Source organism: Pongo pygmaeus, chromosome 9, assembly GCF_028885625.2.
Source record: "Pongo pygmaeus isolate AG05252 chromosome 9, NHGRI_mPonPyg2-v2.0_pri, whole genome shotgun sequence".
NCBI lineage: Eukaryota > Metazoa > Chordata > Mammalia > Primates > Hominidae > Pongo > Pongo pygmaeus.
Genome location: NC_072382.2, coordinates 109,269,114 through 109,297,113, shown reverse-complemented (window position 1 = coordinate 109,297,113; position 28,000 = coordinate 109,269,114). Strand labels below are relative to the sequence as shown.

The following is a 28,000-nucleotide window of genomic DNA, read 5'->3' as shown; positions in this document are numbered from 1 at the left end:
CATGTAGCCCCTTGCCTGTGGGGTGAGGGGGTGTGGGTACCTGTAATGCAACACTACTCCATCATCTTAAATTTGTGACTCTGACGTCTTCTTTTGGAACAATAAGAGAAAAGTGGCTTATTTTGAACAGTTTCAATGAATGTGCTAATGAAAGTTAATTCTTGCTTGAAGAAATCCTGTAATAAATAAAAAGTACACTATTGTTGATGAAAGATATGTACAAAAATAATCACAGTTCTTGGTTCAAACCACAGTTTCCCAAATGAAATACTTTTCATCTAAATGCCATAAAGAAAAGCAAGCGGCTCAATGTCCCCGACAGTTCATTTAGTTGCTCCATTGAAGTTCCTAAGTAGGGGCACTGACAATCGGTTGGGAATTAACTTATCAATAGGTACTTTGCCTTGTAAATGGGACCATCCCTATAAGAGCTCTCTACTAGGAAGACAGGCTGCAGAGGACTTGGTACATGAACTGGAAATGTGAAATCACACAAAGAAACCATCCGTGGGTCTCCAGGAAAACAAGAGTACTTCCTTCCTATAGAGCAAGGGAGAGGTTCGAAGATCCCATGCCCAGATAGTGTGGGGCCCTGTGGTTTTTTCACATTATTCTTTTTCTGAAGAGATCACACTAACTCCTGAAAAGTAAAAATTAAGGGGATTGGTGGTTATATATCTATCATGGATCAATGTTATTCAAAATTATACTGCTGTAGCAAAGGGCACTCTTTTTATAATATATTCCAGGGAAATTGTATCTGAGGGCTTAGAGAGCACTAGTTGATTGTGTAATAATTAAAATAAATAAATTAATAGTGTAACCCTTTCCTTTCAAAGAAAAGGAGGTACAGGTTTCTCTTAATTTATTAACAACATCATCATTCAACCAAAATTTTGATGCTTAAATACACTTTATAAGATTTATTTCTATTTATTTATTTGTCAAGACACGGTCTTACTCTGTTGCCTATGCTGAAGCAGCCTCGACCTCTCTGGGCTCAGGTGGTCCTCCTACCTCAGCCTCCCCAGTAGCTGGGACTACAGGTACGCGCCACCATGCTCAGCTAATTTTTGTATTTTCTATAAAGATGGGGTCTTGCTGTGTTGCCCAAGCTGGTCGTGAATTCATGGGCTTGAGCAATCTGCCTGCCTCAGCCTCCCAAAGTGCTGGGATTACAGGCATGAGCCACCGTGCCTGGCTATAAGATTTATTTTTTAAAATCAGGTTATGTTTTACTCTTTGGATAATACTTTTATTGACTTATTTATAAGGAGAAACAATGAACACATTATAACACATTATACTTTGACATTTTAAAAGTATTTAAATGCAACCTCAAATATAAACTTTTATTGGTAAATAAAAATATTTTTAAGGCAACCCAAATTAAGTAAATATATAAATAAAGGAAAGTCAGCAAAGGTATTATTTATGCTCCATCATCCATTATAGGGTTCAAAATAGTCTATGGGGGATAAGAAATAGGCCTGTTATTATTATAAATTTGCTACATAATATAACTCAAAAAAAATTTAAACAACCTAGTTAGAGGACATGCTCAGTATTGTGAACAAATTCATTTTTGTTAAAGACCTAGAGCAGCTGAAAGAAAGAGATTTGAAATAAGTTGGGGGGAAAATGAAAAATGACAATTGAAAGGTATTTCAATTTATTTTATTTATTCCTTCATAGAGCCAAATACAAAATAAGACTGACCGTGCAGTACAGAAGAAATGAGAGTGGGAGATATGGCAGTGGAAAAAGTGACCATGAGTCAAGAACTTATTTTCCCAGCAAGCCATATGACCTCCCTGTCCACAAGGAGCTTATAGTCTAGCAAGGAAAAGGACAGTAAAAACCGAAAGTTGAAAAACAGTGTGACAATTCTATAAAAGAAAAACACCCAGGGTGTTGGAGAGGCAGAGGAGAGAGAGACAGTAAGTTCCTCTCAGGTTGGACAGGAAAGCCAACTCCACCATCCCACAGGGACAGCCAGAACAGCCTGGAAAATCAGCGTGCTTTCCTCACTTCAGTACAAAAGTGAAAATTCCAAGGAGTAAATGAATGAAATTAAAACTAACATTTATTGAGTGCCCATGGCTTTCGGTTATATTGCTCATGCTCTGTGGGAAGAGCTTAACAAACAGTGAAGTGGCCAAAGAGTTGGCCCTGAAAAGCTGAGGGAAAGCCAAGGGGCCGGAGAGCTGGGATGTACGTGATCCAGCTCCCAGAGGATCTCGGACAACAGCTTGAGGGCAATGGGCAGGCTCTGGGAAGGTCACCTACAGGAGATTGCCTAGAAGAAGATGCAGGTTAACATATTTCAATGAGAGTGTGGACACAGCTTTTGTCTGTTTTAATGCAGGGAGCAAAATAATTTAAAATATATGTGTGTATGGACACAGGAAGGGGAACATCACGCACCGGGGTCTGTTGTGGGGTGGGGGGAGGGGGGAGGGATAGCATTAGGAGATATACCTAATGTTAAACGACGAGTTAATGGGTGCAGCACACAACATGGCACATGTATACATATGTAACAAACCTGCACATTGTGCACATGTACCCTAAAACTTAAAGTATGATAAAAAAAAGTGTGTATATATATGTGTGTGTGCATATTTGTGTGTGTTTATATATATTTATGTGTCATATATATGCACACATACATGTAAAAATATACATGCATACATGTATGTACCATTAAAAAGAGAACACTACAGCTAAAAGTACCAGTCTACAGTGAGAGAGGTATTTGGATGCATGGGCAACAAACTTTCCCTTTTTAAGGACTTAGCTTCATATCTCATAAGCTCAGTCAATGCCTCAAGCAATGCTCATCAAATTCTGGAACAACTACACGTTCCTGCACCTTCTGCTCTTCAAAAGCAATGGAAAGTGGGTCATACTGAATAAAATGTTTGACTAACTTGTCTGAAAGTCAGACTTGCAGTCTAGTCCGAATTTGCCTCTATGAACTATGTGACTTTGGAGAGATTACTTTGCTTCTCTGGGTTTCTTCTTTCTCACACGTAAGGTGAAGGGATTGGACTAGATTTCTGGCTCTAAGAGAAGGCCAGACGAGTTAGAAGGGGAAAAGATATTTTTATCCAATTCTCCTTCCTCTTTGAGGTGCTCTTTAAGTCGGGGTGAAAACGTTGCCATGCTCTGGGCTGCTTCATGCTGTGCTTGCAAAGATGACCAAGAACTGCTCCTAACTTGATTTTTGCAACTTGTCTTCTACTCACCCCAAACAGGGTCTACATCTAACAAACCTGGACCACTAGTGCTTATGGCACCAGTCATGCCTTCTTGGCCTTGTTTACAGCATCCCACATCTTCTATCCTTATTTTAAAATATTAAAATCCTAGTCCTTCCTTTCTCTCAACATTGCCTCAATGAAGCGTTTCCTGAATATTCCTTCACAAAATATTTGTAACCTGTCACTGATCGCATTCCTTTATATATCTTAGTTTTGTATGCATACGCCACATCTCTTACCAGGTGATGTGTTACTTTGGAACAGAGATGTCTCACATTCATTTACTTTTGAGATGGAGTTTTGCTTTTGTCGCTCAGGCTGGAGTGCAGTGGCATGATCTCGGCTCAATGCAACCTCTGTCTCCTGGGTTCAAGCGATTCTCCTGCCTCAGCGTTCCTAGTAACTAGGATCACAGGCGCCCACCACCATGACCAACCAATTTTTGTATTTTTAGTAGAGACGGGGTTTCACCTTGTTGGCCAGGCTGGTCTTGAACCCCTGACCTCAGGTGATCCACTTGCCTTGGCCTCCCAAAGTGCTGGGATTACAGGCGTGAGCCACCATGCCTGGCCCTCACATTCATTTTTGAATCACCCACAATACCTTACAGTGGGCTCACAGTAATGGGGTAATGTGACACAAACATGAGAAACAGCTTGGAAGTCAAACAGGCCTGCATTCAAACATCTGTGTGCCTTTGTTTAAGTCACTTAACTTTACTAAGCCTCCTTGTCCTCCTTTGTAAAATGGGATGTTATGTCTTACTTAATTACATTTGCTATGAAGAAAGAATGAAAGTGGCATAAATACTTGCATTATTAGCAATGAATGCACACTAAATGAATTAGTGGACCAAGATATTAATCAAGTATGAGTGACTTAAAAATCCAATTTGTAGTTATTTTTGCTAATTGTAAGCCTTTATTCACCTAATCATACTAGAAAAATAGTTTTTTCCCTCGATTGCCTCAAAGTTGGGACATGGGATAAGTCTGCTGTATTGCTCAGTCCCTCCCACAGAGGTTTGAGCTTGGCAGATATTTTCCTTTTCTCTTTTCTGCTGGAGGAAGGAAAATATGAGGTGAGATCCGGGGCCAAGAAACTGATATTCTGAGACTGGAACAGTTGGAAGCAATGATTTACATGGGTGACTTTAAAATTTTCCTTTATTAATTTCCAAAATTAATCATGTTCTGATAACTTTAAAAAATATAACCTCAATAACTAAATCCCAACGAGGGAAATGATCTTCAGCACAAGTCTTCGGACTTCTCTGTTATACACATCAACTGAATTAAAGTTAGTAAAATATATTACAAAAATGAAACCCTAAGCTTTTGTTCTAGCTGGGACTTAAAAAATGTTCCTTCTTTTTCTGATCACATGTAGGTATGTTTTATTATCCATGTTATCCCATGTTTTCTTTTTCTTTTCTTTTCTTTTTTTGTTTTTGAGACGGAGTCTCACTCTTTTGCCAGGCTGGAATGCAGTGGCGTGATCTCGGCTCACTGCAACTTCTGCTTCCCTGGTTCGAGCGATTCTCCTGCCTCAGCTTCCTGAGTAGCTGGGACTACAGGCATGTGCCACCACACCCAGTTAATTTCTGTATTTTTAGTAGAGACGGTTTCACCTTGTTGGCCAGGATGGTCTCAATCTCTTGATTTCGTGATCCACCCGCCTAGGCCTCCCAAAATGATGGGATTACGGGTGTGAGCCACCACGCCCAGCCTCATGTTTTCTTTTTATGCACATCACGGCTAAAGTCAGATTGGATGATTTGGGGATACATACGCAATATCCCATTTCTATCCTCAATTTAAAATACACATTTTGGCCAGGTGTACTAATCGAATGGCATTTATTCCTTATATTTCATGTAATTTTTGACATACATTGAATATTTTCTCTATTCCTTTTTGCTCTGAATATTTATACCATTAATATATCTGATGGTAGCAGTTGGGTATCATGTATTTTAAATGTGGATCAAAATCCATTTTTTCCCACAATCTGGTTTCTCTAAGGTTAACCTAATTTCTTCTGGGACTGTGCATTGAGCATTTCATTCTAGAGCATCTCAGAAGTTGACAGATTAATCACTGCGTGGGCTTTTAAATAATGCTGAATTCTTCCCAGTGAAAGTCAGCTCCTCATTCTCCATAATACATTTGCTGAGCTCAGGAATTAACACCTGATTCATTCAGGCTTTGCTTACATAACCTTCTCTTTGGTTCAAATGAAAAGATTGCCAAAATCGTCCAACATCTGTGGAAATGGACTACAGAAAATAAATCAACTAAAGAAGGGAAATGATCAAGTTTCCTTTTATTATTTCAAAACCAATCGTCAATGAAAATCCTCAAGTTTCTGTTTTAATGTACAAATTGTTATCCTAGCTTTAGTTTCACATAAATAATCAATGCCATATAATATTTATAAAATATACACTCCAAGTTACATGAAAAAAATGTTTATCAGAACACATAACTAATAGGGATGTGTTGGTTCTGTAACCCTTGGTGCTAGTCTATGCAAAATTACAGTGGTAGATTTTCACTGTACCAGTTCTAAATCATCATATACAAATTAATTCAAAAATGTACTCTTTACTAAACATGTTGCACCTATTCAGTTTAACAATAAAACTAACAGAAACAAAGGCTACTATTTTTCCTAAAATGATTAGTTTTGAGGCTGCTCAAGTTTTTCTAAAACAAATAAGACATTGAGGAAGAAATTGAGTAGTACAAGACTTGGCAACCTTACCACCATCATCACCATTTTTACAAAGGGAGCTCCTAAATTCTAAGCTTCATCTCACACTAAAGCTTTCTGTTAACATAATTCTGCAGATGAAAGACACCATGTTTACATTCAGGAGGTGTGCACAAATGCCAAATTTTCATGAATGTATAGATAGATCAGTTAACTACCATGACAACCAAGAACATATTAGGTCAAATACTTGGCTGGCAAATGTCCTCGTGATTTTTCAAATACTATATTTTTACACAGCTGAGATAAACAGTATTCTGTACAATGAAACAAATGCTGATGCCTATAAATTGTTTCACAGTAACCTCCTGAGAGGTTTTCACAATTCGAAGATCCAGTAAACTACCAGTAGCTGCATCAAAACCCAGTGAATCCCACACAAACTGATCTGGGTGCTCCAGAAACAACAATGGAACCAAAACCACTGGGGTGGGGGGCAGTGGATCTTAAATTATGGCCATTGAAGGAATCAAATCATTTCTTAAAAGATGCAAGCCTATTAATTTGCTTAGAGAAAACAGGCCCGAGCGAAAGACAAGAACTTGTAACAGAAGCAGGTCACCATCTTGAGGAAAAGAAGCCTGATCTTCTGGAAAGTATGGTGTATTTTCTCACATTCAGGACCTGACTAACTTTATTTTGCCATATTTTAATATTATGCAAAATTTATCTGGGAATTCCATTAATAGACAACTGAATGGCAGTCAATACTCTTGAAAATAATTATAACTTTAGGTCCAGTCAAATGGCCTTTAAAACTAAAAAAGATCACCCCAAACATACCAATTTATGGCATACTCTGTCCAGCACAATCTTCAGGGAACCAACAATTGATACAAATTTCAGAGACATCACTGAGGCAGGAAGAGCAGAAGCTTAGAACATATAGTTTGACCCCCCACAAAATTTTAAAATGCCCATATGGATTGGCCAGCCAACCAAAATCTAAATTAAAGGATATTTAAAAGGACACTTATTTCCAGAAAATGATTTTACACAAATTGTATTAAGTGATTCATTGACAGCTATTTCCTTAAACCTTTCAGGCCAGCAGTGTACCATTGTGCAGAGACACATGGCACCAGGGCTGTCTAAAGTGCCCATGCTTTTGTGCCCACACTCTCTCGCCATCTACAAGTGCTCTGTCTTATTATCAGCATGCATATAGAGTTAGCAGAGGAATCTCATGGCCAAGTTATTCTTAGCAAAAATGCAATGCTATTTCACAGAATCTTAGGTGACCTGGTCACAGGATCACAAACAACGACTGGTAATATTACCCTAATCAGTGAGGAGGTTCCTCCACTGCAGAGGGCTCAGCCAGGGAACCGTAAACACATACCTCAGGAAGTGCTTCATGGTGCCCGTGTTGACTGTCCAGATGCTATATGAACTGTCCTCAAGTAATTGCTTCCAAATTTGCCTTTGTCAAAGTAAGTGTCAACTGTGGGAAGAAATTAGATATTAGGTATATTTACTAATAAGGCTGGAAGCTGCAAACCAAAAATTTCTGCTTACTGAGGTAAGCAGGTAACATGCCAGCCACCCAGAACATTATCAGCAGAACTGCCCACAGAGCAATGCAATTCAGTGGATGGAGGTTACAGCTGTAGACTTTCACTTTATACTTATATTAATACAATTAGCCTTTCATTTTAAGTCACTTGCTGGAGAAATTATGAATTTCATGAGCCATCTCTTCAATATTAAGCTTTTCCTTTATTTTGGGTATTGTTCCTATATCTTTAGGAATAGTATTCATAAGAAAAATAAAAATGAAGAACAATAAAATTAACCATCTGGATTTCCAGATAGCCAATGGTCTAGTACCCGGCGGCCCCAACTTTGTAGAAGTACAACTCAAAAATAACTGGAACCAACTAACTTTAAGATAAAAGATAACTGTTAAAGAGCTCAAGCTCAAGAATCACTTAAAGTGCAAGATACTACAAAGAAATGAATGATGCCCCAGGCCCCATTGTCTTTTGGTACTGTGAACAGGGCAGTGACTTTTGATATTTGCATGGCACGTTTCGGTTTATGATTTGCTTTCACAAAGTGTACATCAGGTTATCAGCCTTCTTCCTTTTGATAAGGAGGAGCAGCCTGCAAAGCAGCAAGTTAGGGTGAGAGGGGATAAAACAGACTATAGAAGAGAGAGTGTCTGCAAGTGGAGAGAAGTTATTTCATGAGAAAAGAGACAAATGGACATCCACTGCAGCAGAAATGCAAGGAAACGAATATACATTCGAAAAAGAGCTGCGGGCAGAGACACGTTGCCAACTAGAACAGCCCAGAGTGTGGGAACTCATACTTAGCTCGAATAAAAGCCAGTCTCTTATTTAACACATTTATTTCTGTAAATATGCCATACATGCTTGAAAAAAACTGTCTATACACCAATTTAAGACTGTGGTTGCTTTTGGGAAGAGAGGTGGGGTTTAGGATTGGAAGGAGAAAAATGATCTTCTCAACTTTGTGTGTTTTATTTCTTAAAATATATCTGAGGCAAAATAAAAGGAAAAATAACGTTTATTCATTTTGAGTGGTGGGAACATATATTATCCTTTGTACTTTTGTGGTTTTTCTAAATGAATCCAAATTTTAATTTAATTTGGTTAGTTCCCACCCAACACTTAGATCATAATTTCCAATACAATCAACAACAAAAGCATCTAAGGGACCTTGGGGAAATGGTTGATTCTAAAGCTGGGTCAGAGCAAGGTGAACCTGAAGCATATTGCAGCACAAGAAAGTCAAGAAGTGCTCAAGGTAAACAAAATAGGCGTGTGTAAAATAAACACAGCAGCCAACTGAAAGAACTCCCAATGGTCAAATAATTGATGTAGCCACTCTGCCCTCAAGTAGGTGGAGCAGGCCAGGTGCGCTGGTTCACGCCTGTAATCCCAGCACTTTGGGAAACCAAGGCGGGCAGATCACTTGAGGTCAGAAGTTCAAGACCAGCCTGGTCAACGTGAAGAAACCTCATCTCTACTAAAAATACAAAAATTAGCTGGGTGTGGTAGTGCGTGCCTGTAGTCCCAGTTAGTTGGGACGCTGAGGCAGGAGAATCACTTGAACTAGGAGGTGGAGGTTACAGTGACCCGAGAATGTGCCACTGCACTCCAGCCTGGGTGAAAGAGTGAGACTCTGTCTCAAAAACAAACCAAACAAAAACCTCCCTATCCCTTAAATATAAACTGGACATATGACTTTCTGAGTACAGTGTGGAAAGGGGAAAAAAGAATAACTACAGTAGGGCTGGGTGTAGTGGCTCACACCTGTAATCTCAGCACTTTGGAAGGTGGAGGCAGGCAGATCACTTGAGGCCAGCAGTTTGAGACCAGCCTGGCCAACATGGCGAAACCCCATCTCTACTAAAAATACAAAAATTAGCTGGGTGTGGTGGTGGGCACCTGAAATCCCAGCTACTTGGGAGGCTGAGGCAGGAGAATTGCTTGAACCTGGGAGGCAGAGGTTGCAGTGAGCCAAGATGGCGCCACTGCACTCCAGCCTGGGCAATAAAGCAAGATTCTATCTCAAAAAAAAAAAAAAAAGAAAAACCTGACAAACACTGCCTCAGCCAGGTGATCAAGGCTAAGATCACCAGTGATAAGTCATGTTGATAGTATGTAACCTTGACCTGATATGACAAAAATGGCACTTTACCCCCCCAAACATATAACCCCAGTCTAATCATGAGAAGAACATTAGACAAACCCCAATTCAAGGGTATGCCACAAAATATGTAATCAGTACCCCTCAAAACTCTCAAAAGCTTAAAAAACAAGGAAAGTCTGAGAAACTGCCACAGCCAAGAGGTGCAGGCCAAAGGAGCTATGACTATTACACGTAATGTATTATCCTGATTAGATCCTGGAATAGAAAAAAGGACATTAGGTAAAAACTAAGAAAAATTGAATGAAGCAAGGACTTTAGTTAATAATAAGGTGTCAGTATTGGTCCATTAGTTGTGACAAATATGTCATATTAATGTAAGATGCTGACAACCGGGGAAAGTATAAGGGAACTCTCTGTACTATCTTTGTAACTTTTCTGTAAATCTAAAACTGTTTTTAAAATAAAAAGTTTATACAATATGTTAATGCCTGCTATGCTGTAGACATAGTGAGGCACTAGGGATACTATAGGGTAAACAAAAGGGGCATGGCTCTACCCTGTAGGTGCAACAGTCTTAGGGGAGGAGAGGAGAGAAGATGATACAGAGAAACAAACAGGGACTCAAATACAGTATTACAAGTGGAAATAAGTGCTGTGGCAGTGAGTAGGAGAGATGCTTAGCCTAGATGTAGGAGTTGGGGGTTCTCCAAATAGCACACGCAAAGCCCTAAAGGCAAAAAAATGCACAATATGTATAAGAGATAAAGTTCCCATATGACTTAGTGTGGTGCTCAGTGAGAGGGATGGGAAAAATAGTGATGGCAAGATACGGAAAAGCAAGTAAGGGTCAGATCAAGCAGGCTTAGTAAGTAATGTTGAAGTTTGAACCTTATCTGAAGAGCAATAAAGAGCTATTGAAAGCTTTCAAGCTGAGATGTGACATGATCAGATCTCTAGTTTAAAAAATATACTCTGGGCCGGGCATGGTGGCTCATGCCTGTAATCCCAGCACTTTGGGAGGCTGAGGCGGGTGGATCAAGAGGTCAGGAGATCGAGACCATCCTGGCCAACATGGTGAAACCCCATCTCTACCAAAAATACAAAAATTAGCCGGGTGTGGTGGTGTGTGCCTGTAGCCCCAGCTACTCAGGAGGCTGAGGCAGGAGAATTGCTTGAACCCGGGAGGTGGAAGTTGCAGTGAGCCGAGATTGCACCATTGCACTCCAGCCTGGGCAACAGAGACTCAGTCTCAAAACAAAACAAAACAAAATACTCTGATTGTAATATGAAGAATAAATTGTAATATGAGAAATAAATCCTATACCTAAAATTATAGGTATAGGCTACCATCTACAGACTTGTTGCAATAACCCAGGCAAAGATATTAATGGCAGGATAAGGCAATGGACAGACAGAGGTATGAAAGATATGAGAGATAGTTAGAAGGTAGATTCAATAGGACCTTTGCTAATTGATTGACTGCGGGGGTAGTTGGTAAAGGAAAAGGGGGAGTTGAACATTATATCCATGTTTGTGGCCAGCAACTGGATAGACAGAGGAATTATTCATTAAGATATGATATCTTGGAGAAGCATATTTGGGGATCTGGGTATACAAAAGGTCTTTGGAACATTTTTAGTTTTCAGGACCAAGTGGTAAAGATTCATGGATCTGAAGATCAGGAAGACAACACAGGTTGGAAACAAAGATGTGGGCTTCCTCTGCATGTAGTTGGTAATTAAAACCATAGTTCGGAAGGAATTACTAAATAAGTAGCATATATGACACATGTTCATAACAAAAGCTCTTTGTCATTAGGATACGATTGAAAAAGAATTCTCATGCAACTAAGGTAGTAAAGAATGGATTGCATTTTTGAAATAGTTTATCCAAATTTTTAAGAATTCTGTACCGTTAAGTGGTTTGATTTCAGTTAACTATAAAATTGGTTTACCTAAAAAAAATTTTATTTCATAATGATGTAAGTGAAATAATACTTTAACTCCCCATTCTTTACATAATAGTTCTGGAATTTATCCCTTGTACAAACTTCTTGAATGTTTATGTGTCCAATATTGTGCTGAGTAACGCAGCATAGTTTAATACAGTAAAAGAGCCTTACTATTAAGAGAAAATTTGGCAGATATGGCAGGGAATGTGCATGGTGGTTGAGAGCACAAGTTTTGGAGACAAAGTTCTTGTCTAGGATCTACCACTAGCCAAATGGCAGCTTTAGACAAGTTGTTTGACCTCTCTAGGATTAAATGGGACAAGTAATTAAATTAGCTTGTAGGATTGTTCTAAGGATTAAAAGAACCAAAGCATGTAAGGCGCTCAGCATAGTTACAGGTATTTAATATACATTCAGTGAGTAGTATTTATTATTAGTATTATTATTTTGTCATTCTTATTATGTTCTCCTCTAAAGTAAAAGATCATTTTGTCAAGTGAATAATCACTTAGGAGACTGTTAAAATAAATTCTCACAAGCTGGTGTGACCTGAACTGGGATGATGACTGTGGGGAGGGAGAGAATTGAACAGAAGTAAAAAATATTTAGAAGGTAGAATCAATTGGACTTGCTGATTGAATGGGAAAAGTGAAGGGAAGGAAAATAACCATTAGTTCTAATTGTCTGTGCCCCAAACAGGAACCAAAGATAACAATTAGGTCTCATTATCTGTCCCCCAAAGAGGAAACACCAAAAATGGCTTTGGGTGGCAGAAGAAGCCTGTGCAAATGCTATTTAACTCATTATTCACGGAATATTCATTAAATAACTATGCTAAATGTTTTATATAGAAAACGAAAAATTACTGTTTATTTTTAAAGTCAAATAGCTTTGTTTTAAAGGAGACCCACTTGTTAATGTTCTATTTGCTGTTAATTAGACAATCTGTGTTTAGCAAATCATAGCTGTGTGTGTGATGTTCTGAGCCACTATTGATAAGAAATGCCCTTTGAATTATTTTTCCATGAGTGGTACTGAGCTCATCTATTTCTTTCTACTAAGCCTCCACTATAACCAAACCAGCATTTCCCAAGTGGTTCAGCAGGACCTAAGCATGGGGAGAATTTTTTCAAAATAATTTCAACTTTTATTTTATTTAAATTCAGGGAGTATATTTGCAGGTTTGTTATATGCGTATGTCGCGTGATGCTGAGGTTTAGGTACAATCGATCCTGACACCCAGGTAGTGAGCATAGTATCCAATAGTTAGTTTTTCAACCTTTGCTCCCCTCCTCCTTCCCAACTCTAGTAGTCCCCAGTGTCTATTGTTGCCATCTTTATGTCCATAAGTACCCAATGTTTAGCTCCCACCTATAAGTGAGAACATCTGGTATTTTGTTTTCTGTGTTAATTTTCTTAGGATAATGGCATCCAGCTGCATCCATGTTGCTTTAAAGGACATGATTTTATTCCATTTTATGGCTATGTAGTAGTCTATGGTATATACATAACACATATTCTTTATCCAGTTCACTCTTAATGGGCACCTTGGTTGATCCCATGTCTTTGTTATTGTGAACATATGCTGTGATGAACATATGCATTTATCTTTTTAGTCAAATGATTTATTTTCTTTTGGATATATACCCAACAATGGGATTGCTGGGTCAAATGGTAGATCGTTTTAAGGTCTTTGAGATATTGCCAAACTGCTTTCCATAGTGGCTGAACTAATTTACGTTCCCACCAGCAGTGTATAACATTCCCTTTTCTCCCAGCCTTTCCAGCATCTGCTGTTTTTGGACTTCTTAATAATAGCCATTCTTGCTAATGTGAGATGGTATCTCATTGTGGTTTTGATTTGCATTTTCTTCATGTTTGTTGGCTGCTTGTATGTCTTCTATTGAGAAGTGTCTGTTCGTGTCTTTTGCCCATTTTTTTTTTTTGAGATGGAGTCTCACTCTGTCGCCCAAGATGGAGTGCAGTGGCTTGATCTAGGCTCACTGCAAGCTCCACCTCCCAGGTTCATGCCAGTCTCCTGCCTCAGCCTCCAGAGTAGCTGGGACTACAGGCACCTGCCACCACGACTGGCTAATTTTTAAAAAATATTTTTAGTAGAGATGAGGTTTCACTGTGTTAGCCAGGATGGTCTCGATCTCCTGAGTTGGTGATCCGCCCACCTCGGCCTCCCAAAGTGCTGGGAATACAGGCATGAGCCACCACACCCAGCCTTGCCCACTTTTTAATGAGGTGATTTGTTTTTTGGATGTTGAATTGTTCAAGTTCCTTATAGATTCTGGTTTTAGATCCTTGTCAGATGCATAGTTCGTGACTATTTTCTCCCATTCTGTCTGTTGTCTGTTTACTTTATCAATAATTTCTTTTGCCATGCAGAAGTTCTTTAGTTTAATTAAGTCCGGTTTTAGACCCTTGTCAGATGCATAGTTTGTGAATATTTTCTCCCATTCTGTCAGTTGTCTGTTTACTCTGTTGATAGTTCTCTTTTGCTGTGTAGAAGCTCTTTAGTTTAATTAAGTCCCACACATCAATTTTTGTTTTTTGTTGCAATTGCTTTTGAAGACTTAGTCATAAATTCTTTCCCAAGGCTGATATCCAGAATGGTGTTCCCTAGGTTTTCTTTTTCTTTTTTTTTTTTTTGGATTCTTAGTTTGAGGTTTACATTTAAATCTTTAATCTGTCTTGAATTAATTTTTGTAGATAGTGATAGGTTGGGTTCCAATTCCATTCTTCTGCATATGGCTAGCATGCTATCCCAGCATCATTTATGGAATAGGGAGCCCTTTCAGGATAGAAAGAATTTAAGTTCACTCTTCATCTGCATAGCATTCTAACAATGAGGCAGCCATGATACACTTCTCCTGTGTTTTTACACATCAGCCTATTGACTTCAATATGGTTACATGTAAGCCTGGTTTATACCTGTTTCATTAATTGAAAAATACAGATATTTACTTTTTTTTTTTTTTTTTTAGATAGGATCTCAATCTGTCACCCAGGCTGGAGTGCAGTGGCACGATCTTGGCTCACTGCAACCTCCGTCTCCCGGGTTCAAGCAATTCTTGTGTCTCAGCCTCCCGAGTAGCTCAGATTACAGGCATACACCACCACACACAGCTAATTTTTGTATTTTTAGTACAGACGGGGTTTTGACATGTTGGCCAGGCTGGTCTCGAACTCCCGGCCTCAAGTGATCTGCCCACCTTGGCCTCCCAAAGTACTGTGATCACTTTACCACCAGGCCTGGCCCAGATATTGACGTTTTGTTTGTTTAATTCAGCTTTACTCAGTTATTAGTTACATATAAAAAAATTCACCCTTTTTGTTCATACATAAACTTTAATGCCACCTGCTTCACAAAAATCAAGATGAACATAAAAATCATTCTCTGTGCTGAAACTTCCCAAAGACTTCCTCTCTAGAGGTGTTTTTCAAGGCGGACATTAGAATTACCTGCTCTGTGTTACTAATAAATCGCTAATATTGTTCCAAAATTATCTGTTTCATGTCTCCTTCTGCTCTGGACTGTATGCTTTTCTAGGACACCCATGGACGGCTACAATGCCTGACACACTGCTTGCTTAATATATACTTGTCAAAATGAACTTTGTACTCTTTTAGAAAAGTACATTTTTACCAGCATTATTCAATCATAGTACTAATAAACTGCAAATCTCCCAATTGGAAGAAAACAAATCTGTAGATTTATTTTTAACTAAAATAAAGAATATGATTATAATCCTGGGTTTACTAACCTGTTCCCCTGATTTGTAGTAATTTTTCTCAGTGTATACAGGGACATTGCCCTGAACTCATCCAAAGGGAAGGATCAAATGATTGTGCTTGTCATATCAAACGCCCCTAGAGATAAGTTGATACTTCAGTGCTAAGCTATGAGGTTATCTGCCTCTTGTCTTTTTTTTCTTTTCCAGCTGAGAGAAAAGGGGCAGTAATGAGTGTGGTCTGCTACTTCTGAAAACTCATCCTCTCGCCCGGCATCAAGAAACCAGCCTTGCTTCCTTTGAGCAAGAAGCCCCCTGAGGCTCTTTGTAAAGTGCTACAGGGTAACCCTAACTCTTAGAAGTCGATCTCTCTATTAAGCACCCCAGGGAATGAATTAGAGACTCAACTAGAAGGGACGGAACTCCTTTCTTTAAAATCTTGAAATCGCTAGATGAGACAAAGAAAGCTACTTTCTGTGTAGCTCTTCACATTCTAAGTTTATCCCCTGTAACAACCAAAAGGCTGGTGGACTCATACTGTTTATACATTAAAAAAAAGGTAATCTACAAAGTAAATACTATTTCATTTTTATAATCTTCCTAATTTGAGATTACCCCAGTTTAATAAAAAGTTGTAGAAAGCACATTTATAAACAAAATTTAATTTTAAAAATTAAGTCTTAGCTTAGTTTTATAAAATTAATGATAATAGCTAATATTCACAAAGTGCTTATTATGTGCCAAGCAATATGCTATAAGCTTTATTCATATTAACTCACTTAATCTTAACTGTCATCTTATGAAGTGAACAATAACAATTATCTCCATTTTGCAGCTGAGGAAATTGAAACACAGAGAGGGTAAGGAACCTTCCAAGGTCACACAGCTAGGATGTGGCAGAGATTCAAACCCTTTCAGCTTGCCTCCCGAGGTAGTGCTATTAATCACTTTCCTGTGCTGCCTCTGGAAACCAAAGGTAAACTTCTGGATTGACATGAGAATAAAGAGAATACATAGTATATTCATTTCAAACTAAACTGCAAAGCTGGGGATAATCAAAGCCAGGATGTACATACGCATCTGAATAACAGTGTTCCTCTGGGAGCTACCTGGAAGACTCCCAAATAAAAACAGTTACCCTGCCACTGAAAACTAACCTCTTTCCTTTCCTGAAGCAAATGTATTACAGATCTAGAAGTTTCTAAACCAGAAAATTTTATGGGAAGAAATTATACAATGGAGCGAAAATACATGAGTTTTATATTATTCTTTACTGAGGCTTCATTTCCAAGGCAATAAAAACTGTTGGCAGTATAATTCTGAAATAACTAAAAGTAAAAATATCCCCCACCCAAAATGTAAATCAAGGCTTTCTAAACCTTGGGTTTAGAAAATCTGATGAAATTCAAGCTTCCGGTCCACACTGTAATTTATGTGGTGATTTCGGTTTCCAGTCTTCAGCTTTTTTCTTCATTTCAGTCTACCTCTGCATGCTTTAGCCTTCATAATACATCACACCTTTCCCTTTACAGGTGAAAATATGTTTTTTTTTAACGATACATAAAATATATCTAGTGGCTGGTAAAATATTTCAAATCACCTAGGAGATATATACTAACTTGAATGAATTCTTGAATTCACTGGAAAGCAGAAGAAGTTCCATGGTCCTTTAGGTTTCCCTAATTGCTTCTTCTTGTTTTCTTTTCATGCCATAACACCAGTAGGAGAAAAAAATCAATCACAAGGGTCACCCTCAAAACACAATTACTGTAATTAGTAATAACTAGAATATGAAAACATGTTCCATGTTCCACTCTCCTAGATTTAGATAAAAACCAGAAAGTTTAGGCAAAGTTTTTTTTTTTTTTGGTTGTTTTTTTTTTTTTTTAGAAGTAATGAAAAACAAAACAAAACAAACAAAAAACATTCCGTTTAACAATAAGGTTGTGGGGGGGCCGGGAGTTCACACACAATTTGACTTTGCCAATGATACATTCAAGATCAGTAATATCTAAATTATTTGCCACTGATTAATTTCCTCAGCTTGGGCTATTCTCATTTCAGGTGAAAGAAGAAAGAAAACAATGACATGTAGAACCATAGCCTCATAAATAATAATGTTTGTAGTTTTCTCTCCTAAAAATAAGATTGATCCAAAGCTGATCTGGGTATCAGAAGAAAGCCTGCAGCAAGTTTGGTTCAATAACATTTGTCCTATATATTTTTTGTTTGTTTGTTTGTTTTTTGTTTTGTTTTTTTTTTTGAGACAGGGTCTCACTCTGTCGCCCAGGCTGGAGTGCAGTAGTGCAATCACGGCTCACTGTGGTCTGGACCCACAGGCTCAAGCGATCCTCCCACTTCAGGCTCCCAAGTAGCTGGGACTACAAGTGCATGCCACCATGCCTGGCTAATTTTTGTATTTTTTGTAGAAACAGGGGTCTCACAATGTTGCCCAGGCTGGTCTTGAACTCCTGAGCTAAAGTGATCTGCCTGCCTCAGCCTCCCAAAGTGCTGGGATTACAGGCATGAGCCACTGCACCTGGCCTGCCCTATTTCTTTATTATATTGTGTCACTTTAAAGCTTTTCTAAAAGTAATTGAGAAAGTTTCAATGACAATTAAAAACTACTAGTAAATTCTCTTTAATCTATGTGAAAAATTTTAGTTTCTCTCTTGAATGGTGTGACAGTATGTACATGTGGCCCTTCTAGAGTCTGATGAAATCAAAATAGTGACATCCCTCAATCAGCCCGTCAAGTGGAGATTTTGGAATCAAACAGAAACAGATACAGGCTTCTCTTTTTCCACCGCTTCTTCAGTGATGGCTATTGTCTGGGTGAGGTAAAATGGAGGAGAAAGGACGCTATTCTGTATTTATATGATTTTTAATTGACAAATCATAATTGTATCACACTATGATTAGTATGTATATATATAGAAAGTGGAGAGATTAAATCAAGCTAATTAACATATCTATCATCTCATTACTTGACATTTTTTGTGGTGAGACACTTGAAATTTACTCTCTTTGTTAGAAAGGCAACTGAAAAAGTGGAAAAAGGCCAAAACTAACAGGTAACTGAAACTAATGTAGGTTTCTTTTTTTGAGACAGTCTTGCTTTATCACCTAGGCTGGAGTGCAGTGGTGCAATCTCCGCCTCCTGGGTTCAAGCAATTTTCCTGCCTCAGCCTCCCGAGTAGCTGGGATTACAGGCGCGTGCCACCACGCCTGGCTAATTTTTGTATTTTTAGTAGAGGCGCAGTTTCACCATGTTGGCCAGGCCGGTCTTGAACTCCTGACCTCAAGCGATCTACCCGCTTTGGCCTTCCAAAATGCTGGGATTACAGGCATGAGCCACCGCGCCCTGCCGCCAATGTAGTTTTAAGATGTAATTAATTCCTGTCACAGCTCCCATTAATTCTTTATTATGTTCTGCACATTTGCATGTCTGTGGATGGTTTTCAAGAAATCAGAAAAAGTTCTCCAAAATAAGCCTGCCCTCCTAGCAGAAGCACATCTCTGAGGGAATATCAGGCAAGAGCACAGATGGTTTGCAGATGAGTAGATGGTAAGCCATGTGAGGAGCTGGGCTCTGGCTACGCCAACCCACAAACACAAGGGGTCAGTCTTCTGAAATCAGATGGGCCAAGTATCAGATTCACTTAGGTTTGAATTAGCAAATTGAGATAATGGCTAAGTTTGCATCCTGCTTCATATGTCGTTAGAGCCTAAGAGGCACTATGCCTATGCAAGGAAGACCTAGACAGGTGAGGGACTCATGGATTTCAAAGGATATAATTCAGTAAGACTCTACTACATGAAACAAAATGAGAGAGAAGAGAAGGAAAGGGCAAGGAAAGGAAGAGAAGGAAAGAAAAGAAAAATAAAATTTTCTAAGGTTATTTTTGAGCATTTGAAGCATGAATAACATGCAATTTTTGACTTTATACAGCTATGCACATGAGGAGAGAAAGAAGCGACATGAAAAATTATCATCACATACAAATGAAAAATCTTTCAAATTATCCATTTACATTTCACACAGGCTATGCTGCATCTCATATTAGAGGTACAATGCTTGTGCATAAAGATCTCCCTGAGGCCACATTCCAGAATTTTCCTTTCCTCCCCTAGTGACTAGCCTGAAAAACACTGCTGACACTCATTAAAATGACAACAAAGAAGCTTTTTTCCCCTTCGTGAATAAAACACTCATCCAGAGTTAATTTTTATGATTTATAGCAAGGGAGGTCCATGCCAGCCACAGAATTCAGGGCTGCCTGCAAATGTATTTATGATCTGTTTCAAAGTCAGTGTCTTTCTGAATTTCACTGTGGTTGCCTACATCTTATGCACTGTTTTCAAGGGGGCAGCCAAGTGGGAGGATGCAGGATTGATTAAATTCATCTCTCAAGGCTGGGCGCCCTGGCTCATGCCCATAATCCCGGCACTTTTGAAGGCCGAGGTGGGCGGATCACTTGAGGTCAGGGATCACTTGAGGTCAGGAGTTCAAGACCAGCCTGGGCAACATGGTGAAAACCCATCTCTACTAAAAGTACAAAAACTTAGCCAGGCATGGTGGCATGTGCCTGTAGTCCCAGCTACTAGGGAGGCTGAGGTGAGAGAATCACCTGAGCCCAGGATGTCAAGGCTGCAGCGGGTCAAGATCGCGCCACTGCACTCCAGCCTGGGACACTGGAGGGAGATCCTGTCTCAAAAAGAAAAAAAAAAAAAAAAGAAAATTCATTTCTCAGCTACAAAAGAATAAGGAGATTTCAAAATACATATATTTATCTGTTTTGCCCCAAAAATCATCTGAATTTTATAAATTCTCAATGTTATATTTTAGTTTTAAAATTAAATTTCTCAATAAAACCATGATAAAATAATAAACTTATGTTTGCATAAAAATTAAATTGACACAATTTTGCCACTATAATCTGATGCCTTTGGCAAAATTTTTGCTTTCATACAATCAGAACATAGTGAAAACATTTACCTAGAAACATTTGACAGGAAAGTGCAAGCAAATTGGGGCATTTCCAGCAGCTTGGAGGCAAGCAGGGTACTCTGCTCTTAAGGCAATGCTAACCCTGACTGTGCAGAAGAGGTAATAGCATTCACTTAAAGGAATTCGACCATTTAGACTGGGCATCTGCAACAATTCATAAGGTAAAGCAAAAAAGTAGTTTTTAACACCCTTTAGAGCTATGATTATGCATGGCTTGACAGATGTTTGCTGAGTGAATATGATTTTATTCTTTCCAATGGTATTTCATCAGTGCCACCAATGGTAGAATTCACCATTATTTTATGTGCCCTTAAGGAAAAAAAAATGCTGCTAATTAAACTACAATGCATCTAATTTTAGTGATGTGGGGGGAAAAAAGTATCTTAGAATCAAAGTAACATAGTAAGACTGAAGCCTACTTACTTCCAAATTCCGGGCTGTGATGCTTCTGCATAAGAATTTATCGGTTGGTGACAATGAGTACTAACGACCTGCAGCAAATCACACTATAGGACTCTCATTTCCTGACTCTGACATTTTTATTCAGGTTCAGACAGGTTAAGTAATTCCAGAATATGTTATATGTTGTTGATAGAGCAACTCATATCCTTCTTAGCCTCACTGGAGAGCCTCCCAACGCTCTTACTCCACAGTCTCTGAGCCCTGGTTCCCTTGCCCTATCACAATCCCTCCAGTGTATGTATCCATACATACACTGTAAGATAACTTTCTTTCAACACGAAGAAGACACAAAGACAGCTCATATCGTAAACATTTCTGGAGTGATTAGCACTCCTTACCTCGACACAAAGGGTGGGTGAGTAAGTACATGCTTGGTTGAAGGCAGGGTATGTTCTACTCCAAGCTCCATTTTCCTGTCCTGTCTCATTCAGCTTCTAATACATGTGAAGCTGCTTCTTAAAAGGCCCTTTTTGTGGCTTCTGTGATCTCATGTTCTCCTGGTTTTCCAGCTACCTCACAATCATCATTGCTGATGTATTTAACACTGTTTTTTTTTTTTTTTTATCTTTAATTCCTTTTTTTTTTTTTTAAGATAAGTTCTAGCTTTGTCGCCCAGGCTGGAGTGCAGTGGTGCAATCTTGGTTCACTGCAACCTCTGCCTCCCAGGTTCAAGCGATTCTCCTGCCTCAGCCTCCCGAGTAGCTGGGATCATGATACATGTGCCACCATGCTCAGCTAATTTTTGTATTTTTAGTAGAGACGGGGTTTCGCCATGTTGGCCAGGCTGGTCTTGAACTCCTGAGTGAGAATCTCAGCCATGTTCAGGAGTTTGAGGTGCCCAGTTCCTCTAAAAGTGGGAGTGTAAGAAGAAGCCCAAAATAGAGGCTTGGTTGAAAGGTTTTTTTGTTGTTGTTATTGTTGGTTTTGTTTTTTAAATACAGGGTCTCGCTCTATCGCCCAGGCTGGAGTGCAGTGGCATGATCTTGACTCACTGCAACCTCCACTTCCTCAGTTTAAGCGATCCTCCCACCTCAGCCTCCCTAGTAGCTGGGACTGCAGGTATGCGCCACCACGCCCAGCTATTTTTTGTATTTTTAGTAGAGATGTGGTTTTGCCATGTTGGCCAGGCTAGTCTCGAACTCCTGAGCCCAAGCGATGTGCCCACCTTGGCCGCCCAAAGTGTTGGAATCACAGGCGTGAGCCACTGTGCCCAGCCTGGTTGAAAGTTTTCATAGGAGTAGTTAGGACCTATGTCTCCTTCTCCACCTTTTAAAATTAGGCATAACCCCTCCCCATTCTATCAGCAGAGATGAAATTTACTTGTAAAGAGGTTGAGCTAGAGAGGCTCTGAACTTGGTGATGGAAGAAAATGAGATTGAGTTGACATATTAAATACAAGGAGGTTGCATGAAAATCTACCAGGTAAATGTGAGATCCCTGCCATCATTCTTCTCCCACTCAACTCCCAGAACAGAGGCAGCCAGCATAATACTCCTCAGGTAGTATATTAGAGGAGTTATCTCTCAGGAAACTAACCAGAGATACATATAGCTCTCCCCAAAAAAAGCATTAGCCCCCAACTGGGCTACTGTGAAACAGATGGTCAACAAGCCCCACCTGTGCACAGAGAGCATTTTAGGGCCTCATTCTTAAATATGAACAGATAGCCAAGGGTTATCAGACAACTAAGGGACGTTTCTGACATGAATTACAGAGACCCAAAGCAAAGAAGGAGGGGAAAAAAAGGGAATCTGAAAGAACAAGAAACGATGCAAAGAGAAGAAAACTATTAAAACATCATAATTTTCATAGATAAAAGAAAAATATTATACTCATTAAATAGGAACAGGAATCAATGAAAGAGAACTTTAAAAGAATTAGAAAATGTTCTTGGAAATTTTATAAAAGTGTCTGAAATGAAAGACAAAGTTGAAAATATCTATCAAATTTGAGGGAATCTGCCAGAAGAATTTAACAAAAAGATGAAAAATGGTGAGAAAAAGGTTCAACATCCAAGTAACAGATATTCTAGAGAGAAAGAAAAGCGAGAATGTTGGTGAAAAAATTATCAAAGAAATAATACAGGAAACTCTCCAAGAGCTAAAGAACATGAGTCTCTGGATCAAAAAGACCCACAGGGTACCCAGCTCCTTGAATAACAAAAGATCCTCACCAAAGCACATTATGATGAAATTTCACAACACAAAAGTTTCCAGAGGGGGAACAAAAACAAAACAGTTCACACAGAAAGCACCAAGTCTTCAGGAGCATTCATTCTGTCAACAGGAACACAGAAGCAAAAAGAAAAATGCCAAGAAAAAATTATTTCTAATCTAGATTTCTACACTTAGCCAAAATATTCAGCATGAGGAGAAAATGAAGACAATTTCAGACATACAAGACCTTCATGTATCTTTCAAGTATGCCTTTTCTGGAAGCTTCCGAAGAAAGCATTCCACCAAAATGAAGATGGAGAATGAGAAAGACATTGGACCCAGGAATCAGAAAATCCCATACTGGAGAAAGGTGAAAGGATTTCTTAGAATGATGTGAATGTAAGGCCTTTAACAACAATCTAACCAGTTCAGAGTGCATTAGAGCTTAAGGAAAGATGTCTTCAAAAAAACTGGAACTGACAGATTTTTTGACATGTACGAATGCATACAGAAAATATTCACAACTCTGTTGGTTTGGGGATAAATTTGGGGTATGCATTAATAGATAATAAGAAAATTAATAGAAAATAAGATTAATAGGCTGGGCTTGATAGCTCACATGTGTAATCCCAGCAGTTTGGGAGGCCGAGGCAGGTGGATCGCTTGAGCCCAGGAGTTCAAGACTAGATTGGGCAATGTGGCGAAACCCCGTCTATACTAAAAATACAAAAATTAGCCGGGCATGGTGGCACACGCCCGTAATCCCAGCTACTCAGGAAGCTGAGGCAAGAGAATTGCTTGAATTTAGGAGACAGAGGTTGCAGTAAGCCAAGAACACGCCACTGCACTCCAGCCTGGGCGACAGAGCAAGACTCTGTCTCAAAAAAAGGAAAAAAAAAAAAAAGATTAATAGATATTAATAGAAAATAAGAAAAACAAAATTAGAATTACTAATTCTTTAGAAAACAAAAAGTTGTGCAAAAAAAATAACAAGCTATAAATAAAATTTACATTGTCAAAATAAACATTGAATATCTATTTAATCAAAAATAGTGATTTTGAGAGAATTGAGAAAGGAGAAACGTGTATAAGAGAGAGGGATCAGATACGAAAGTTAAATTTTCACTTCTGTAGTGGAAAATCAATAGATCTGATACTTTTAATATACTGAGAAACAGCAGTATAAACAGTTAAAAGAATTAAAATGGTATTCCTGAGAAAGACAAATCTGGAGTAAAGACAGACTAGGGAATGAGTTTTTCCATTAAAAGTCTTGTAGCAATGCAATGTTTTAAATGACGTATTAAGTGTTCCTTTGATATACACAAAAACTTACATTTTACGAAGATTCTATGGAGCTGTGATTTCAGCCCACGTGGAGGCACCAGTCACGTCTTGAGATCCAGTGCCGTTAAACCTTGACTTAAACCACACTTAAAAAAAAAAAAGAAGAAGAAGAAGAAGAAGAAACTAAGGCTTGAGGAACCAGAGCATTGCCTCCAACAAGTGGAGGAATTCCCAAAACCTAAGCCATTCTAGGACAGTATCCATCAGGCCACACATTACAGATGTGTGTGTTGGTTTTGACATTAGATGAAGATGTGTGGGAAATATTTAATAGTAATGTGGAAGAGCTTGAATAAACAAATGTTTACATGGTTCAACGTGATGTATGCTCATTAGCTAACAGAACGTCCAAATCATTTGATACGGTATTATGAATCCTTCCTTTAGGACCAAAAATAATTAAGGGTCAGATATGGCTTTTCTGAACACCGCATTGGAAATGGCAAGAATATTTTTTACACAAATCCTCAGCTAGAGCATATATTCAAAAGAAAGCTGCAGGATGAAAAATCAGAAGAGATATTATTGCAGAACTGTGATAAGACGTGTTAGCATCATACAAATTTCATAAAAGAGACATCAGTGGACATTGATGTGGACCTAATTTGTTGTTGTTACGTTTTTTAAAAAACCTTCAAAGACAAAAGTAGCTTAAAACTTAAATTAAATTAAAAAAATTTATTTACTAAAAAAAAAAAAAAAAGCCACAAATTATAGATTTTTTTCCAGTGGTATATTTTTGAAAAGTCGTTTTCTTTTAGAGATACATACTGAAGTATTTATAAATGAAATCATATGGTATCTGGGATTTGCTTCAAAATAATATGGATGGATAGAGGGTAGGGTTAGAGATCAAACAGCACTGGTCATGATTTGATGATTTTTAATTACTGGGATTCACACTATCCTATGTACTTCTGGATGTATATGAAATTTAAAAAAAAGGTATCAAAAAAAGGTGCCATCCACATAATTGAGAATCATCACAGGTATGCTAGGTATTTTTTTACAGCCAAGCAAGGCTATAATAATTAGTACCTGAATTGGTTTATAACAGAAGTTAGGGGTAAATCTATTGCTCTTTACTAGCTTTGGAAGACTATGAAACAACAATGAAAAGGAATTTGGTATCTAACTCATATCATTTCTATAACTGACTTAGTTCTCTTAGGGTCTCTTTGAATCCTCTAGTCTGGAGAGTCCCCAGTATGCTGTTAGGATATAGTCTTTTTTTTCTTTCTTTTTTTTTTTCTGGAGACAGGTCTCACTCTGTCGCCGTGGCTGGAGTGCAGTGCCACAATCTTAGCTCATTGCAACCTCTGCCTCCTGGGTTCAAGTGATTCTCTCACCTCAGCCTTCCGAGTAGCTGGGATTACAGGCACATGACACCATACCAGGCTAATTTTTGTATTTTTAGTGGAGATCAGGTTTCACCATGTTGGCCAGGCAGGTCTTGAACTCCTGGCCTCAAGTGATCCACCCGCCTCAGCCTCCCAAAGTGCAGGGATTACAGGTGTGAGCCACCGCACCTGGCAGAAGCATCTTTAAAATAATTATTTATTGAGCTTTTTCCTTAGAGGTATAAAATATAATAGTATATGTCAATGACATCTTAGATTCAGTAAAATATGGTAGAAGAGTTGAGCAGAAGAAAGTAACAATTAAAACACGGCACACTCTAACAATGCTTCCTAATTTCATAAATGTTAAAATGAAGGAAAAAAATTTCTCTTGGAATGGATGAAATGCAGTATTTGTTTTCCTGAAAAGTATCCTTTCTTATCTCAACACTTCATCTCTGTACTAAATCAATTTTTAAAATTAGCATAGCCATGGAATTACATCTACCCTCCCTTTAAGTTTGCCAGTAGTATCCCCACCTCCTCCTACTTGTCCTCATAGCACTAGTTCGAAAATACCAGCTTTGTATGTCTTTCCTTCTGGCCAATGCCAAGCAAGATGCCTTATTCCATAAATACTCAGAGAATGAAAAAGCATTTCCTTTTGTGCCTTTCTCAGTGCTCTGTGCTCAATAGGTCCCACGTAAAAATGGACTCGCACCCTGTTTATCACTGCAAGAAACAGAATCTAGCTCTGCCAACTTAAGCAGAAACGCAATTTGTTCTGAAGGCAACTCACAAAATCTCCAGGTGGGCTAGAGAAGTGGGTATGGAGGCTATGCAGCCAAAAATAACACTTGAAATGCTGACACAGAACTGGCCCAGTAAAGACACCTCTACTGCCACCACCAGGCAGAGACTGGAGTGGCCCCACTGATGCTCCAGCACTGGTCAAGGGGCACTGCCGACTGGAAAATCTGCCACTGGGGCAGAGTTTGGATCATGGGCCCAGGCCCAGGTGCAAGGAAAGGAAGCATCTGGCACTTTCATCTCCTAGAGTGGGGAGTGGGCTCTGCCTCATCACGTAAGAGAGTCCCTGTGATGGTGAATTCTCTGTGTCTACTTGACTAGTCAAAGAGTGCCCAGATTAAACATTATTTCTGGGTGCACCTATGAAGGTGTTTCTGAACGAGACAAGCATTTGAATTGGTGGCCTCAGTAAGTCATTTCTCCTTCCCAGTGTGGGTGGGCATTGTCAATCCATCCAGGGCCTGAATAGAACAAAAAGGCAGAAGAAAGAAGAATTCACCCGCTTTTGCCTCCTGCTTGCTTGCTAAGCTGGGCCATTAGTCTTTTCTTGCCCTTGGACTGGAATTACACCACCAGCTTTCCTGGGTCTCTAGTTTGCAGACAGCAGATTGTAGGACTTCTCAGCCTCCATAGTCAAGTAAGCCAATTCCTCATAATAAGTCTCTTAATATAAATATATCTGCTTTTTTCTGGAGAACCTTCACTAATACAACCCTCAACATGGAAAAGAGATTCAGATGGCACTGTTGAAAAAGAATGACAGTTGTCCACTGTATGCTATAAACAAATACTTTGAAAAGTCAAAACACAATGCAGAGTAACGAAAGAGTACACGTAGAGTACACTCAGAACAAACACATGTTCATCTTCCATCGTTGTCTAATTTGATTAGGTGTGCTGTGCAATTTTATTTTTAGGACTTGGACACAAGCCTATTTTATGGCTACTCAAAATACATATCATCATTTTGAACTAGAATTTCAAATATAACCTTAGATAATTAAAGAATACCTGGAAACAGGCTCCTTAACCTAGTGCTAGTTACACAGCAGATGCACCTATTTTTAGTTAGATTGATAAATTACCTATGGAATAACTAACACATGGAAAAGAATAAGATCATACATTCATTATAAGTCAAAGAAATGATGTACAATAGTCATCTATCACATACATGCTACTAAGCTGAATTAGACATTGGCAGATTTGTGGATAAGTGCCTGGGAGCTCAATTTAAACTGCAGGATAAGATTTAGGAGGTGTTTTTAAGGTCATCAGAATCAACGTCCTACCCAATAAAAGCATTCTCTTTCTCTGATAGGTGGCCCAAAATGCATCACTTTCAGTACAGTATATTTTTTGTTTCTGACCTTCTTCCATCTGGGCTCTATTTATCTGTGAATCCAATAAAGTATAGCATTAATTTCTTCTGTACTGTTTGCTAATGCTCAAGTGAACTAAAACTATTTTTTGAAAATCAAACAGTTGGTAAACTAGGACTTCTACACTATGTCCTTAGCA

General features: G+C 38.7%; 1 protein-coding gene across 5 annotated transcripts in view; it reads right to left on the bottom strand.

Annotated features, from left to right (window-relative positions):
• Positions 1-28,000, bottom strand: part of ELMOD1 (ELMO domain containing 1) — a 76,093-nt gene that overhangs the window by 41,935 nt on the left and 6,158 nt on the right. For 3 of the 5 annotated variants that reach the window (XM_054440824.2, XM_054440825.2, XM_054440823.2), the window contains exon 2: positions 7,384-7,485. In XM_054440824.2, coding sequence (XP_054296799.1) covers positions 7,384-7,400 — 17 coding nt within the window. In that variant the 5' untranslated portion in view covers positions 7,401-7,485. Of the gene's footprint in view, positions 1-40; positions 177-7,383; positions 7,486-28,000 lie in introns of those variants that run through there. The other 2 variants (XM_063671395.1, XM_063671396.1) reach the window with 2 other exon arrangements.